At 47.7% G+C, this 14,867-nt stretch overlaps 1 protein-coding gene across 5 annotated transcripts; it reads left to right on the top strand.

Moving 5' to 3' along the window:
- The first annotated feature begins 1,436 nt into the window (after positions 1-1,436).
- LOC115121480 (Fc receptor-like protein 5) lies at positions 1,437-13,935 on the top strand. Of its 5 annotated transcripts, none has more exons than XM_065001177.1 (10): positions 1,437-1,741; positions 2,171-2,197; positions 2,544-2,825; positions 3,060-3,371; positions 3,835-4,107; positions 8,846-9,166; positions 9,567-9,677; positions 9,794-9,833; positions 10,731-10,799; positions 11,304-13,935. In XM_065001177.1, exons 1-10 carry the CDS (start codon positions 1,702-1,704, stop codon positions 11,413-11,415), a joined length of 1,587 nt encoding a protein of 528 aa, XP_064857249.1. In that variant the 5' UTR covers positions 1,437-1,701; the 3' UTR covers positions 11,416-13,935. The 5 variants fall into 5 exon arrangements, with proteins under 5 accessions (XP_064857249.1, XP_064857250.1, XP_064857248.1 ...); XM_065001178.1 differs by having other exon boundaries at positions 1,438-1,741; positions 10,731-10,854; positions 11,304-11,417; XM_065001176.1 differs by having other exon boundaries at positions 1,438-1,741; positions 9,567-9,833; positions 11,304-11,393.
- The last annotated feature ends 932 nt before the right edge of the window (positions 13,936-14,867 follow it).

Genomic DNA, 14,867 nt, shown 5'->3' with positions numbered 1-14,867 from the left:
TAGTTGTAGTAGGTTAGTAGTCATAGTGTTGTCTAGATGGACAGTATAGTTGTAGTAGGTTAGTAGTCATAGTGTTGTCTAGATGGACAGTATAGTTGTAGTAGTCATAGTGTTGTCTAGATTGGCAGTATAGTTGTAGTAGTCATAGTGTTGTCTAGATTGGCAGTATAGTTGTAGTAGGTTAGTAGTCATAGTGTTGTCTAGATGGACAGTATAGTTGTAGTAGGTTAGTAGTCATAGTGTTGTCTAGATGGACAGTATAGTTGTAGTAGGTTAGTAGTCATAGTGTTGTCTAGATGGACAGTATAGTTGTAGTAGGTTAGTAGTCATAGTGTTGTCTAGATGGACAGTATAGTTGTAGTAGTCATAGTGTTGTCTAGATGGACAGTATAGTTGTAGTAGGTTAGTAGTCATAGTGTTGTCTAGATGGACAGTATAGTTGTAGTAGTCATAGTGTTGTCTAGATGGACAGTATAGTTGTAGTAGTCATAGTGTTGTCTAGATGGACAGTATAGTTGTAGTAGTCATAGTGTCTAGATGGACAGTATAGTTGTAGTAGGTTAGTAGTCATAGTGTTGTCTATATGGACAGTATAGTTGTAGTAGGTTAGTAGTCATAGTGTTGTCTAGATGGACAGTATAGTTGTAGTAGGTTAGGACAGTAGTGTTGTCTAGATGGACAGGTTAGTAGTTATAGTGTTGTCTAGATGGACAGTATAGTTGTAGTAGGTTAGTAGTCATAGTGTTGTCTAGATGGACAGTATAGTTGTAGTAGGTTAGTAGTCATAGTGTTGTGGACAGTATAGTTGTAGTAGGTTAGTAGTCTAGTGTTGTCTATGGACAGTATAGTTGTAGTAGGTTAGTAGTCATAGTGTTGTCTAGATGGACAGTATAGTTGTAGTAGGTTAGTAGTCATAGTGTTGTCTATATGGACAGTATAGTTGTAGTAGGTTAGTAGTCATAGTGTTGTCTAGATGGACAGTATAGTTGTAGTAGGTTAGTAGTCATAGTGTTGTCTAGATGGACAGTATAGTTGTAGTAGGTTAGTAGTCATAGTGTTGTCTAGATGGACAGTATAGTTGTAGTAGGTTAGTAGTCATAGTGTTGTCTAGATGGACAGTATAGTTGTAGTAGTCATAGTGTTGTCTAGATTGGCAGTATAGTTGTAGTAGGTTAGTAGTTATAGTTTGTTGTCTAGATGGACAGTATAGTTGTAGTAGGTTAGTGTTGTCTAGATAGTTTGTTGTCTAGATGGACAGTATAGTTGTAGTAGGTTAGTAGTCATAGTGTTGTCTAGATGGACAGTATAGTTGTAGTAGGTTAGTAGTCATAGTGTTGTCTAGATGGACAGTATAGTTGTAGTAGGTTAGTAGTCATAGTGTTGTCTAGATGGACAGTATAGTTAGTAGTTAGTAGTTAGTAGTCACAGTTTGTCTAGATGGACAGTATAGTTGTAGTAGGTTAGTAGTCATAGTGTTGTCTAGATGGACAGTATAGTTGTAGTAGGTTAGTAGTCACAGTGTTGTCTAGATGGACAGTTTTTATAGTTGAACGTTTTTGATGAGAGACGCACATACTCAAGTTATCTCCCTCTAGCATGTGGTGGACCGTGCAACACCCTGACACACACACACACACACACACACACACACCCATGACACTTATCCAGACAACATGCTACGGATGAAGACTGAGCTTGAGTATGAAGAAAAAACGAGAATTATGTTTATTGCCTGTTTTAGGTGAGTCAGTGAAACAATTTTGTATTCATTTTTTTTCAACAAAGTTATACCCTGTCCCCAGATCTGCTTGTGGCTCTTACCGACTCCATTGCTGTCATTGTCAAGCCAATGATGGCAATGCCATAAGGAGACTAGGACCCAGGCTAACAGAGTAAAGTTTACAAGTGTCCTGTACTAAGGTATTTCTGTTGGTTTGTTTAGGAGACTAGGACCCAGGCTAACAGAGTAAAGTTGACAAGAGTCCTGTACTAAGGTGTTTCTGTTGGTTTGTTAAGGAGACTAGGACCCAGGCTAACAGAGTAAAGTTGACAAGTGTCCTGTACTAAGGTATTTCTGTTGCTTTGTTAAGGAGACTAGGACCCAGGCTAACAGAGTAAAGTTGACAAGTGTCCTGTACTAAGGTATTTCTGTTGCTTTGTTCTCTTCCAGTTGTGGCCTGTCTAGTGTCCATAATGGGTATGTATTCAAATTGTTCCGGTTTTCTGTTTTCCAATTACATTCAATTAAAAGTTGAATCTCACACATGACTCTTATCACAGTCTATTATATCCTCCATATGGTTCAATGAGAAAATGTCCAATTTTGAGTTTCACAGCCACACTAAACTCTCCAACTGCTTGACAGCAATGTTCTAAAGAACCTAAACCAATGTAAAACCATGTTTCTGAGCTCTGGGCTGAAGTTTCCTTTAGGTACAGATCTAGGATCTGCTTCCCCAACCCTAACCGTAGCCATTAAGGAAATGCAAAACTGACCCGAGATCAGCATCTTGAGGCTACTTCAACCTACTCCCTCTCTGCAGGTGGTTCATCTCTCCCTAGCCCTATTCTGATTGGTCCAGACAAGGCCTACCTGAACTCCAAGGTAGTGTTCCAATGTAGGTCACCTGGGTCTCCTCCACCAAACACATACGAGCTCCTGAAGGATGGCAACCACCTGGTCGCCACGAGCAACGACCTCCAAGACGACCAATCGGCTACGTTCTTCCTGAAGATCTCTGTGACGTCAGAAGGATCGTACCACTGCAGGGTGACGGCAGGTGGTAACATGGGCCTCAGTGGAACAGTCCGTCTGCAAGTAGTGAGTGAGTAGAAGGGTGTGTGTGTGTGTGTGTGTGTGTGTGTGTGTGTGTGTGTGTGTGTGTGTGTGGTAGAGCTGTTTCAGTGGAATCAATCATTTCACAGCTAAATGCTTTCACCCATCCCCTTCGTCCATCCTCCTCTCCTCCATCCTCCTCTCCTCCATCCTCCTCTCCTCCATCCTCTCCTCCATCCTCCTCTCCTCCTCTCCTCCTCTCCTGTCCTCCACCCCACCTCAGTCCCTGTCTCAGGCACTATGGTGACCTCTGACCCTGATCCTCCCATTCTCTACGAGGGGTTGAGGCTCACTCTCACCTGTGATGTCACCAAGGGCTCCCACCTCTCCTACACCTGGTTCTACAACAGACAGGAAGTGACATCATCTCCAACCTCACCTTTGACCCCGCTTCTGCTTTGGCCGGTGGGGAACACGCTGGTGGTGGAGAGGGTCACAGCAAAGCATGCTGGGAATTATTCGTGCATTGCGGGGACCAGGATGCAGACCAACAGCAGGTTCTCCAGCAGCAGAGAGGTCACGGTTAGGGTCAAAGGTACAACTGCAGAGGTTAAAAGTCGAAGGTTAAGTCACAACCACAACCATACATGACCTGGGGAATGGCGATCACAGAGACTATTTACACAGAGAACCTATAACATGTCAAACGTTCTGCTCCCTTTTAACCCTCTCTCTTCCTTTCCCTTTCTCTCCCTCCTTTCTCTCTGCCCTCCTTTCTCTCTGCCCTCCTTTCTCTCTGCCCTCCTTTCTCTCTGCCCTCCTTTCTCTCTGCCCTCCTTTCTCTCTGCCCTCCTTTCTCTCTGCCCTCCTTTTTCTCTGCCCTCCTTTTTCTCTGCCCTCCTTTCTCTCTGCCCTCCTTTCTCTCTGCCCTCCCATCTCTCTCTCTCTTCCTTTCCCTTTCTCTCCCCCCTATTTCTGTCCCCCTCTGTCTCTTTCCTTCTTTCTCTCTGCCCTACTATCTCTCTCTCTCTCTCTCTTTATCTCTCTCTCTCCCTCAGCCTATCTCTCCGTACCCCAAATATCCTTCACCATCTCCAAAGAGGGTTCGAGTTACCGCAGCAATGTGACCTGTAGGTCATCAAGGGGAACCCCTCCCGTGACCTTCTACCTCTTCCTTGACGACAAAGAGGTGGGTTCCGACGTGGCAACGGAGTCGCTGGTTGCCTGGTTCCCCGTTGCCATGGTTCCCGGGCGTGACATGGGCACGGTGCGGTGTACAGTGGAGAGTGATGCACAGAGACTGACCAGCAGACCCCTCACTCTGGTAGTGGGTACGGGCTAAACCTATGTGTGTGTGTGTATTGTGGTATTCTATGTGTTTCCTGCATGTGTTTATGTCATGATAGCTGTATGAGTTTTGACTGTGTTTATGTCATGATAGCTGTATGAGTGTTGACTGTGTTTATGTCATGATAGCTGTATGAGTGTTGACTGTGTTTATGTCATGATAGCTGTATGAGTTTTGACTGTGTTTATGTCATGATAGCTGTATGAGTGTTGACTGTGTTTATTACATTTACATTTAAGTCATTTAGCAGACGCTCTTATCCAGAGCGACTTACAAATTGGTGCATTCACCTTATGACCTCCAGTGGAACAGTAGTGCATCTAAATCTTTTCAGGGGGAGGGGGGGTGAGAGGGATTACTTTATCCTATCCTAGGTATTCCTTAAAGAGGTGGGGTTTCAGGTGTCTCCGGAAGGTGGTGATTGACTCCGCTGTCCTGGCGTCGTGAGGGAGTTTGTTCCACCATTGGGGGGCCAGAGCAGCGAACAGTTTTGACTGGGCTGAGCGGGAACTGTACTTCCTCAGTGGTAGGGAGGCGAGCAGGCCAGAGGTGGATGAACGCAGTGCCCTTGTTTGGGTGTAGGGCCTGATCAGAGCCTGGAGGTACTGAGGTGCCGTTCCCCTCACAGCTCCGTAGGCAAGCACCATGGTCTTGTAGCGGATGCGAGCTTCAACTGGAAGCCAGTGGAGGGAGCGGAGGAGCGGGGTGACGTGAGAGAACTTGGGAAGGTTGAACACCAGACGGGCTGCGGCGTTCTGGATGAGTTGTAGGGGTTTAATGGCACAGGCAGAGAGCCCAGCCAACAGCGAGTTGCAGTAATCCAGACGGGAGATGACAAGTGCCTGGATTAGGACCTGCGCCGCTTCCTGTGTGAGGCAGGGTCGTACTCTGCGGATGTTGTAGAGCATGAACCTACAGGAACGGGCCACCGCCTTGATGTTAGTTGAGAACGACAGGGTGTTGTCCAGGATCACGCCAAGGTTCTTAGCGCTCTGGGAGGAGGACACAATGGAGTTGTCAACCGTGATGGCGAGATCATGGAACGGGCAGTCCTTCCCCGGGAGGAAGAGCAGCTCCGTCTTGCCGAGGTTCAGCTTGAGGTGGTGATCCGTCATCCACACGGATATGTCTGCCAGACATGCAGAGATGCGATTCGCCACCTGGTCATCAGAAGGGGGAAAGGAGAAGATTAATTGTGTGTCGTCTGCATAGCAATGATAGGAGAGACCATGTGAGGTTATGACAGAGCCAAGTGACTTGGTGTATAGCGAGAATAGGAGAGGGCCTAGAACAGAGCCCTGGGGGACACCAGTGGTGAGAGCACGTGGTGTGGAGACGGATTCTCGCCACGCCACCTGGTAGGAGCGACCTGTCAGGTAGGACGCAATCCAAGCGTGGGCCGCGCCGGAGATGCCCAACTCGGAGAGGGTGGAGAGGAGGATCTGATGGTTCACAGTATCGAAGGCAGCCGATAGGTCTAGAAGGATGAGAGCAGAGGAGAGAGAGTTAGCTTTAGCAGTGCGGAGCGCCTCCGTGATACAGAGAAGAGCAGTCTCAGTTGAATGACTAGTCTTGAAACCTGACTGATTAGGATCAAGAAGGTCATTCTGAGAGAGATAGCGGGAGAGCTGGCCAAGGACGGCACGTTCAAGAGTTTTGGAGAGAAAAGAAAGAAGGGATACTGGTCTGTAGTTGTTGACATCGGAGGGATCGAGTGTAGGTTTTTTCAGAAGGGGTGCAACTCTCGCTCTCTTGAAGACGGAAGGGACGTAGCCAGCGGTCAGGGATGAGTTGATGAGCGAGGTGAGGTAAGGGAGAAGGTCTCCGGAAATGGTCTGGAGAAGAGAGGAGGGGATAGGGTCAAGCGGGCAGGTTGTTGGGCGGCCGGCCGTCACAAGACGCGAGATTTCATCTGGAGAGAGAGGGGAGAAAGAGGTCAGAGCACAGGGTAGGGCAGTGTGAGCAGAACCAGCGGTGTCGTTTGACTTAGCAAACGAGGATCGGATGTCGTCGACCTTCTTTTCAAAATGGTTGACGAAGTCATCTGCAGAGAGGGAGGAGGGGGGAGGGGGAGGAGGATTCAGGAGGGAGGAGAAGGTTGCAAAGAGCTTCCTAGGGTTAGAGGCAGATGCTTGGAATTTAGAGTGGTAGAAAGTGGCTTTAGCAGCAGAGAGAGAAGAGGAAAATGTAGAGAGGAGGGAGTGAAAGGATGTCAGGTCCGCAGGGAGGCGAGTTTTCCTCCATTTCCGCTCGGCTGCCCGGAGCCCTGTTCTGTGAGCTCGCAATGAGTCGTCGAGCCACGGAGCGGGAGGGGAGGACCGAGCCGGCCTGGAGGATAGGGGACATAGAGAGTCAAAGGATGCAGAAAGGGAGGAGAGGAGGGTTGAGGAGGCAGAATCAGGAGATAGGTTGGAGAAGGTTTGAGCAGAGGGAAGAGATGATAGGATGGAAGAGGAGAGAGTAGCGGGGAGAGAGAGCGAAGGTTGGGACGGCGCGATACCATCCGAGTAGGGGCAGTGTGGGAAGTGTTGGATGAGAGCGAGAGGGAAAAGGATACAAGGTAGTGGTCGGAGACTTGGAGGGGAGTTGCAACGAGGTTAGTGGAAGAACAGCATCTAGTAAAGATGAGGTCGAGCGTATTTCCTGCCTTGTGAGTAGGGGGAAGGTGAGAGGGTGAGGTCAAAAGAGGAGAGGAGTGGAAAGAAGGAGGCAGAGAGGAATGAGTCAAAGGTAGGCGTGGGGAGGTTAAAGTCGCCCAGAACTGTGAGAGGTGAGCCGTCCTCAGGAAAGGAGCTTATCAAGGCATCAAGCTCATTGATGAACTCTCCGAGGGAACCTGGAGGGCGATAAATGATAAGGATGTTAAGCTTGAAAGGGCTGGTAACTGTGACAGCATGGAATTCAAAGGAGGCGATAGACAGATGGGTAAGGGGAGAAAGAGAGAATGACCACTTGGGAGAGATGAGGATCCCGGTGCCACCACCCCGCTGACCAGAAGCTCTCGGGGTGTGCGAGAACACGTGGGCAGACGAAGAGAGAGCAGTAGGAGTAGCAGTGTTGTCTGTGGTGATCCATGTTTCCGTCAGTGCCAAGAAGTCGAGGGACTGGAGGGAGACATAGGCGGAGATGAACTCTGCCTTGTTGGCCGCAGATCGGCAGTTCCAGAGGCTACCGGAGACCTGGAACTCCACGTGGGTCGTGCGCGCTGGGACCACCAGATTAGGGTGGCCGCGGCCACGCGGTGTGGAGCGTTTGTATGGTCTGTGCAGAGAGGAGAGAACAGGGATAGCTGTATGAGTTTTGACTGTGTATGTCATGATAGCTGTATGAGTTTTGACTGTGTTTATGTCATGATAGCTGTATGAGTGTTGACTGTGTTTATGTCATGATAGCTGTATGAGTGTTGACTGTGTTTATGTCATGATAGCTGTATGAGTTTTGACTGTGTTTATGTCATAATAGCTGTATGAGTTTTGACTGTGTTTATGTCATGATAGCTGTATGAGTTTTGATTGTGTTTATGTCATGATAGCTGTATGAGTGTTGACTGTGTTTATGTCATGATAGCTGTATGAGTGTTGACTGTGTTTATGTCATGATAGCTGTATGAGTTTTGACTGTGTTTATGTCATGATAACTGTATGAGTTTTGATTGTGTTTATGTCATGATAGCTGTATGAGTGTTGACTGTGTTTATGTCATGATAGCTGTATGAGTTTTGACTGTGTTTATGTCATGATAGCTGTATGAGTTTTGATTGTGTTTATGTCATGATAGCTGTATGAGTGTTGACTGTGTTTATGTCATGATAGCTGTATGAGTGTTGACTGTGTTTATGTCATGATAGCTGTATGAGTTTTGACTGTGTTTATGTCATGATAACTGTATGAGTTTTGATTGTGTTTATGTCATGATAGCTGTATGAGTGTTGACTGTGTTTATGTCATGATAGCTGTATGAGTTTTGACTGTGTTTATGTCATGATAGCTGTATGAGTTTTGATTGTGTTTATGTCATGATAGCTGTATGAGTGTTGACTGTGTTTATGTCATGATAGCTGTATGAGTGTTGACTGTGTTTATGTCATGATAGCTGTATGAGTGTTGACTGTGTTTATGTCCTGATAGCTGTATGAATGTTGACTGTTTTTATGTCATGATAGCTGTATGAGTGTTGACTGTGGCCATCCCTCCCTCGCTCTCCCCTTTCCCATCCCTTCCTCCTTCGCATTCCTCTCTCCCCCTTCCCATCCCTTCCTCCTTCCCATCCCTTCCTCCTTCTCCTTCCTCCCTCCCTCCGCCTCTTCCCCTTCCCATCGCTTCCTCCTTCTCATTCCTCCCTCCCCCTTCCCATCCCTTCCTCCTTCTCCTTCCTCCCTCCCTCCGCCTCTTCCCCTTCGCATCCCTTCCTCCCTCCCTCTGCCTCTCCCCCTTCCCATCCCTTCCTCCTTCTCATTCCTCCCTCCCTCCCTCCTCCTCTTCCCCTTCCCATCCCTTCCTCCTTCTCATTCCTCTCTCCCCCCTTCCCATCGCTTCCTCCTTCTCATTCCTCCCTCCCCCTTCCCATCCCTTCCTCCTTCTCCTTCCTCCCTCCCTCCGCCTCTTCCCCTTCGCATCCCTTCCTCCCTCCCTCTGCCTCTCCCCCTTCCCATCCCTTCCTCCTTCTCATTCCTCTCTTCCCCTTCCCATCCCTTCATCCTTCTCCTTCCTCCCTCCCTCCAGTCCCAGTAGGAGGCTCACCAAAGGTGGATGTGGAGTACCTTTACAGGGTTGATTCCAAGATGGCCGCCGCTCGTCTCCAATGCCTCCTGGGCCTCGGGACATTCCCTTTCTTCTCCTGGTCCCTCAACGGCTCCCTCCTCCTTCACCCCTCCGAGGGAGACTCCTCTCACCCCTCTCACGCCCTCGCGGACGGAGGGCGCACCCTATTCCTCACCGAGATCACCCTAGAGGACTCTGGGTATTATCGGTGCAGGGCAAGGGACAGTTATGACGTAACGTCCGCCTGGGTGGAAAGCCAACCTGTCCTTGTGCAGGTCACAGGTGAGTTAGGATGTGTCCCAAATGAGGGAGAATTAGTCACCCATAGGCCATAGTCAAAAGTAGTGCGCCAAATGGGGAATAGGGTTCCATTTGGGAAGCACACCAAAATGATAACAATTTATTTAACTGTATTAACTTTATGCATGTTGACGAGTCGACAGGTGAGTTAGGTTGAAACTTTACAGGTGAGTTAGGTTGAAACTTTACAGGTGAGTTAGGTTGAAACTTTACAGGTAGTTAGGTTGAAACTTTACAGGTGAGTTAGGTTGAAACTTTACAGGTGAGTTAGGTTGAAACTTTACAGGTGAGTTAGGTTGAAACTTTACAGGTGAGTTAGGTTGAAACTTTACAGGTGAGGTTGTGGTGACCTCTCTCTCCCGTCTCATCTCTGTCCATACAGAAGTTGCCACGACAACCATAGAGGTCATGGCCATAGTATTCTGCTGTTTCCTCATGCTGACCCTGGCAGGGGGTGTGGCCTGTGTGATGAGGATGCTCAACCGCCAACGAGGTGGGTGTGTTCAGAATATGGTCATTGTTCTTAAATGTATCACTCTCAGTCTTTCTCTCTCTCTCTCTCTCTCTCTCTCTCTCTCTCTCTCTCTCTTCCTCCCCCCTCTCTCTCAGACGTTGTTGCAAGCAGCGAGCAGAGAGCGAGAGCAGCAAAGTGAGTCCTGTATTTATTTGAGTCTATTGTAGGCCTACAGTGTTTTGAAACTATCCAGTTTAATTCAACCCAACTATGATCCCTTCCAAAACCTCCTTGTACTGTCTCAGATTAGTGCCATTGCCCTTACAAACATCTCTCTCTCGCTTTCTCTCTCTTTTTCTGTCTGTCTGTCTCTGTCTCTCTTTTTCTGCCTGTCTGCCTGTCTGTCTCTCTCTCTCTTTCTGTCTGTCTGCCTGTCTGTCTCTCTCTCTCTCTCTCTCTCTCTCTCTCTCTCTCTCTCTCTCTCTCTCTGTCTCTCTCTCTTTCTGTCTGCCTGTCTGTCTGTCTCTCTCTCTTTCTGTCTGCCTGTCTGTCTGTCTCTCTCTCTCTCTCTCTCTCTTTCTGTCTGTCTGCCTGTCTGTCTCTCTCTCTCTCTCTTTTGTCTGCCTGTCTCTCTCTCTCTTTCTGTCTGTCTGTCTGCCTGTCTCTCTCTCTCTTTTTCTGTCTGTCTGCCTGTCTGCCTGTCTGTCTGTCTGTCTGTCTGTCTGTCTGTCTGTCTGTCTGTCTGTCTGTCTGTCTCTCTCTCTTTTCTGTCTGTCTGCCTGTCTGTCTGTCTGTCTGTCTGCCTGTCTGTCTCTCTCTCTCTTTTTCTGTCTGTCTGCCTGTCTGTCTCTCTCTCTCTTTTTCTGTCTGTCTGCCTGTCTGTCTCTCTCTCTCTCTGTCTGCCTGTCTGTCTGTCTCTCTCTCTTTCTGTCTGTCTGCCTGTCTGTCTCTCTCTCTCTTTCTGTCTGCCTGTCTGTCTGTCTCTCTCTCTCTTTCTGTCTGTCTGCCTGTCTGTCTCTCTCTCTCTTTCTGTCTGTCTGCCTGTCTGTCTCTCTCTCTCGCTCTCTGTCTCTTTAATGTCTCCCCCTTCAGTGAAAGACGATTCAGCGAACATTTCTGCATCATTCCAGATCCACTTCCTCTGTCTGACATCACTACCAGGTCAGGGGTCAAGCAAGTGGACACTTCCTGTGTTGACAGTGATGTTGAGAATCAGGTAGAGTTGATGACGCATTTAAAACAACTGAGAGCTCGGAACTCAGAACTCTGAAATCTCCGACTTCCGACTTCCTTGCATTCAAAACAACCGGGAACTCGGAAGAAATCGAGCTCTATTTGAAAAGTCTATTTGAAAGGTCATCCAACACGAAATTCCATCTCGGGAACTCTGGCCTCCTTCTTGTGCTCCGACTTTCCGACCTGAAGATCACTGACGTCATGATTTGACCTCGTATTTTTCAGGGTTCCCAGTTGTTTTGAATGCAGCAATAGTACAGCCAATATACTACTGATATTAGGTGCATGATTTTGAATCTAGACTCCAGAATAATCCAGGGTAGAAAAAGGAGATCACACTGACAAATGTCCATAGAGTATATCACTTTTTTGTGATATATATTTTGGTAAAATACAACTTTTTATCATAACTGTTCTTTCTCTTTTCAGACCCTTGAGATCACAATATAACCGACGTGATGAAATAAAACCCAACCTAAGACCGACGAGTTCCTCACAAAATAATCCTTCAATGTCATTTTATCCAACAAACTATTTATAACGTTTTTTTCAAACACTTCAGCCCATTTCTCAGACTGAAGTGTTATATTTTCAAAACTCTTACAACAAAACTCAAAACTCATATTGATTGCAGTACTCGCGGGGGTAATACACTCGACCACTGCTACTTCCGTGATCCATACAAAGCCCTTCCCCGCCCTCCCTTCGGCAAATCCGACCACGGCGCCATCTTGCTCCTACCGTCTTATAGGTAGAAACTCAAACAGGATGTACCAGTGACTAGAACCATTCAACGCTGGTCTGACCAATCGGAATCCATTCTTCACGATTGTTTGATCACGCAGACTGGGGTGTGTTCCGATCAGCCTCAGAGAACCACATCGATCTATACGCTGACTCTGTGAGTGAGTTTAACAATCAAACAAGCGAAATGCCGGTACAGGGACAAAGATGAGTTGCAATTCAATGGCTCAGACATAAGACGTGTGTGGCAGGGCCTACAGGAAATCATGGACTACAAAAAGAAAACCAGCTCTGTCACGGACACCGACGTCATGCTTCCAGACAAACTGAACACCTTCTTTGCCCGCTTTGAGGATATACAGTGCCAACGTTGAGGCCCGCTGTCAAGGACTGAGCCCGCCCTTTCCTTCTTTGTGGCCGACGTGAGTAAAACATTTAAACGTGTTAACACTGCTGGCCCAGATGGCATCCTAAGCCGTGTCCTCAGAGCACGTGTCCTCAGAGCACGTGTCCTCAGAGCACGTGTCCTCAGAGCAGGTGCCCTCAGAGCATGTGCCCTCAGCGCATGTGTCCTCAGAGCATGTGCCCTCAGAGCATGTGTCCTCAGAGCATGTGTCCTCAGAGCATGTGTCCTCAGAGCATGTGTCCTCAGAGCATGTGTCCTCAGAGCATGTGTCCTCAGAGCATGTGTCCTCAGCGCATGTGTCCTCAGCGCATGTGTCCTCAGCGCATGTGTCCTCAGCGCATGTGTCCTCAGCGCATGTGTCCTCAGAGCATGTGTCCTCAGAGCATGTGTCCTCAGAGCATGTGTCCTCAGAGCATGTGCCCTCAGAGCATGTGCCCTCAGAGCATGTGCCCTCAGAGCATGTGCCCTCAGAGCATGTGCCCTCAGAGCATGTGTCCTCAGAACGTGCGCAGACCAGCTGGCCGGTGTGTTTACCGACATATTCAATCGCTCCCTGTCCCAGTCTGCTGTCCCCACATGCTTCAAGATGGCCACCATTGTTCCTGTACCCAAGAAGGCAAAGATAACTGAACAAAATGACTACTGCTCCGTAGCACTCACTTCTGTCATCATGACGTGCTGAGAGACTAGTCAAGGATCATATCACCTCCACCTTACCGGCCACCCTAGAGCCAATTCAGTTTGCATACCACCCCAACAGGTCCACAGACAATGCAATTGACATCACACTGCCCTATCCCATCTGAACAAGAGGAATACCTATGTAAGAATGCTGTTCATTGACTACAGCTCAGCATTCAACACTATAGTACCATCCAAGCTCATCATCAAGCTGGAGGCCCTGGGTCTCAACCCCTGTGCAATTGGGTCCTGGACGTTCTGACGGGCCTCCCCCAGGTGGTGAAGGTAGGAAACAACATCTCCACTTCGCTGACCGTCTTACGGGCACTCGGAGTGTAGTGTCAGGAAAACAAATTCTCAATCAACGTCAACAAAACAAAGGAGATGATCGTGGACTTCAGAAAACAGCAGAGGGAGCACCCCCCTATCCACATCGAAAGGACAGCAGTGGAGAAGGTGGAAAGTTTTAAGTTCCTGAGCGTACACATCACAGACAAACTGAAATGGTCCACCCACACAGACAGTGTGGTGAAGAAGGCGCAACATCATCTCTTCAACCTCAGGAGGCTGAAGAAATTTGGCTTGTCATGTTACGTTCCCCAGTTTATGTTGTAGTTTGTGTATTTGCATGTGTTTATTTCAGGAAATGGCTTCCTGAAATCCCTCAAGCAGCTGATTGGTCGACTCCATGGCTAATTGGAGAGCTGACCCCGCCCCCTCGTCAAGACGCAGCTGTCTCCAGTTACACATTCATTCTGAAGCTATATAAAAGCCAGAGTTCTGTTCAGGAGGTTCATTGCTGGGGATCATTGCTGGGAGGTCATTGCTGGGAGGTCATTGCAGAGAGATTGAATGTGATAGAGAATCATTGCTGAGAGAGGAGGCTGATGGCTGTGGATAATTTACTATGTTAGTTGTTGGTAGCACTTGGTATGTTCTGTGAGTTTGTTGCTCAGATAGAGCTTATTTGATGTCCTTTGTTTGTTTGAGAAATTATTTGTTCTCCTGTTTCACTTGTTCCCAGGGGGGAAGGGGAAGGTAAGACCTGGGCGGACCACCCCCTGTATTTTGGTTAGGGCACCAGGTGGTGCTAAATTAGGTAAGTATTGGTTAGGCAGGTAAGATAGGAGAGGGGGGGGGGGCTTTGAGATTTACTTTCTTTGCTTTGGTTCCGTCCAGCCCCTTTTCCCCATATTACCGTGTAAACGAATAAAGTCCTTGTAAACGGTACCACATTCTGTCTGTTGTCATCCTTGCTTACGTCTACAGTCCATACCTCTTTCACTTCACGGAGAGTTTAGTTGTAGCAGGGTGTTGCGTTCCCTCTTCAAGAGGCGTGCGTAACAGTCATCCAACACCCTGACAAACTTTTACAGATGCACAATCGAGAGCATCCTGTCGGGCTGTATCACAGCCTGGTACGGCAACTGCACCGTCCTCAACCGCAAGGCTCCCAGAGGGTAGTGAGGTCTGCACAACACATCACTGGGGCGATCTACCTGCCCGCCAGGACACCTACACCACCCGATGTCACAGGAAGGACAAAAAGATCATCAAGGACATCAACCACCCGAGCCACTGCCTGTTCACCCCGCTATCATCCAGAAGGCCAGGTCAGTACAGGTGCATCAAAGCAGGGACCGAGAGAATGAAAAACAGCTTCTATCTCAAGGCCATCAGACTGCTAAACAGCAATGATTAACTCAGAGAGGCTGCTGCCTACACTGAGACCCGATCACTGGCCACTTTAACAATGGATCACGAGCCACTTTAAATCATGGCAGTTTAATAATGTTTACATATCTGCCATTACTCATATCACATGTACACACTGTATTTTATACCATCTATTGCACGTTATCTATCCCGCTCGGCCATCGCTCATCCATATATTTATATGTACATATTCTCATTCACCTCTTTAGATGTGTGTGTATTAGGTAGTTGTTGGGGAATTGTTATATTACTTGTTAGATATTACTGTACTGTTGGAACTAGAAGCACAAGCATTTCACTACACTCGCATTAACATCTGCTAACCATGTGTATGTGACCAATAACATGTGATTTGATTTATACAGTACATATGTCAGTCTTAATGGTTCATTATCCTTGTACAGTACATATGTCAGTCTTATTGTTTCAGTATCCTTGTACAGTAC

The sequence above is a fragment of the Oncorhynchus nerka genome, linkage group LG15 (assembly GCF_034236695.1).
Source record: "Oncorhynchus nerka isolate Pitt River linkage group LG15, Oner_Uvic_2.0, whole genome shotgun sequence".
Taxonomy (NCBI): Eukaryota; Metazoa; Chordata; class Actinopteri; order Salmoniformes; family Salmonidae; genus Oncorhynchus; species Oncorhynchus nerka.
The sequence above is the reverse complement of the archived record's forward strand: the minus strand, read 5'-3'. Positions and strand labels throughout refer to the sequence as shown.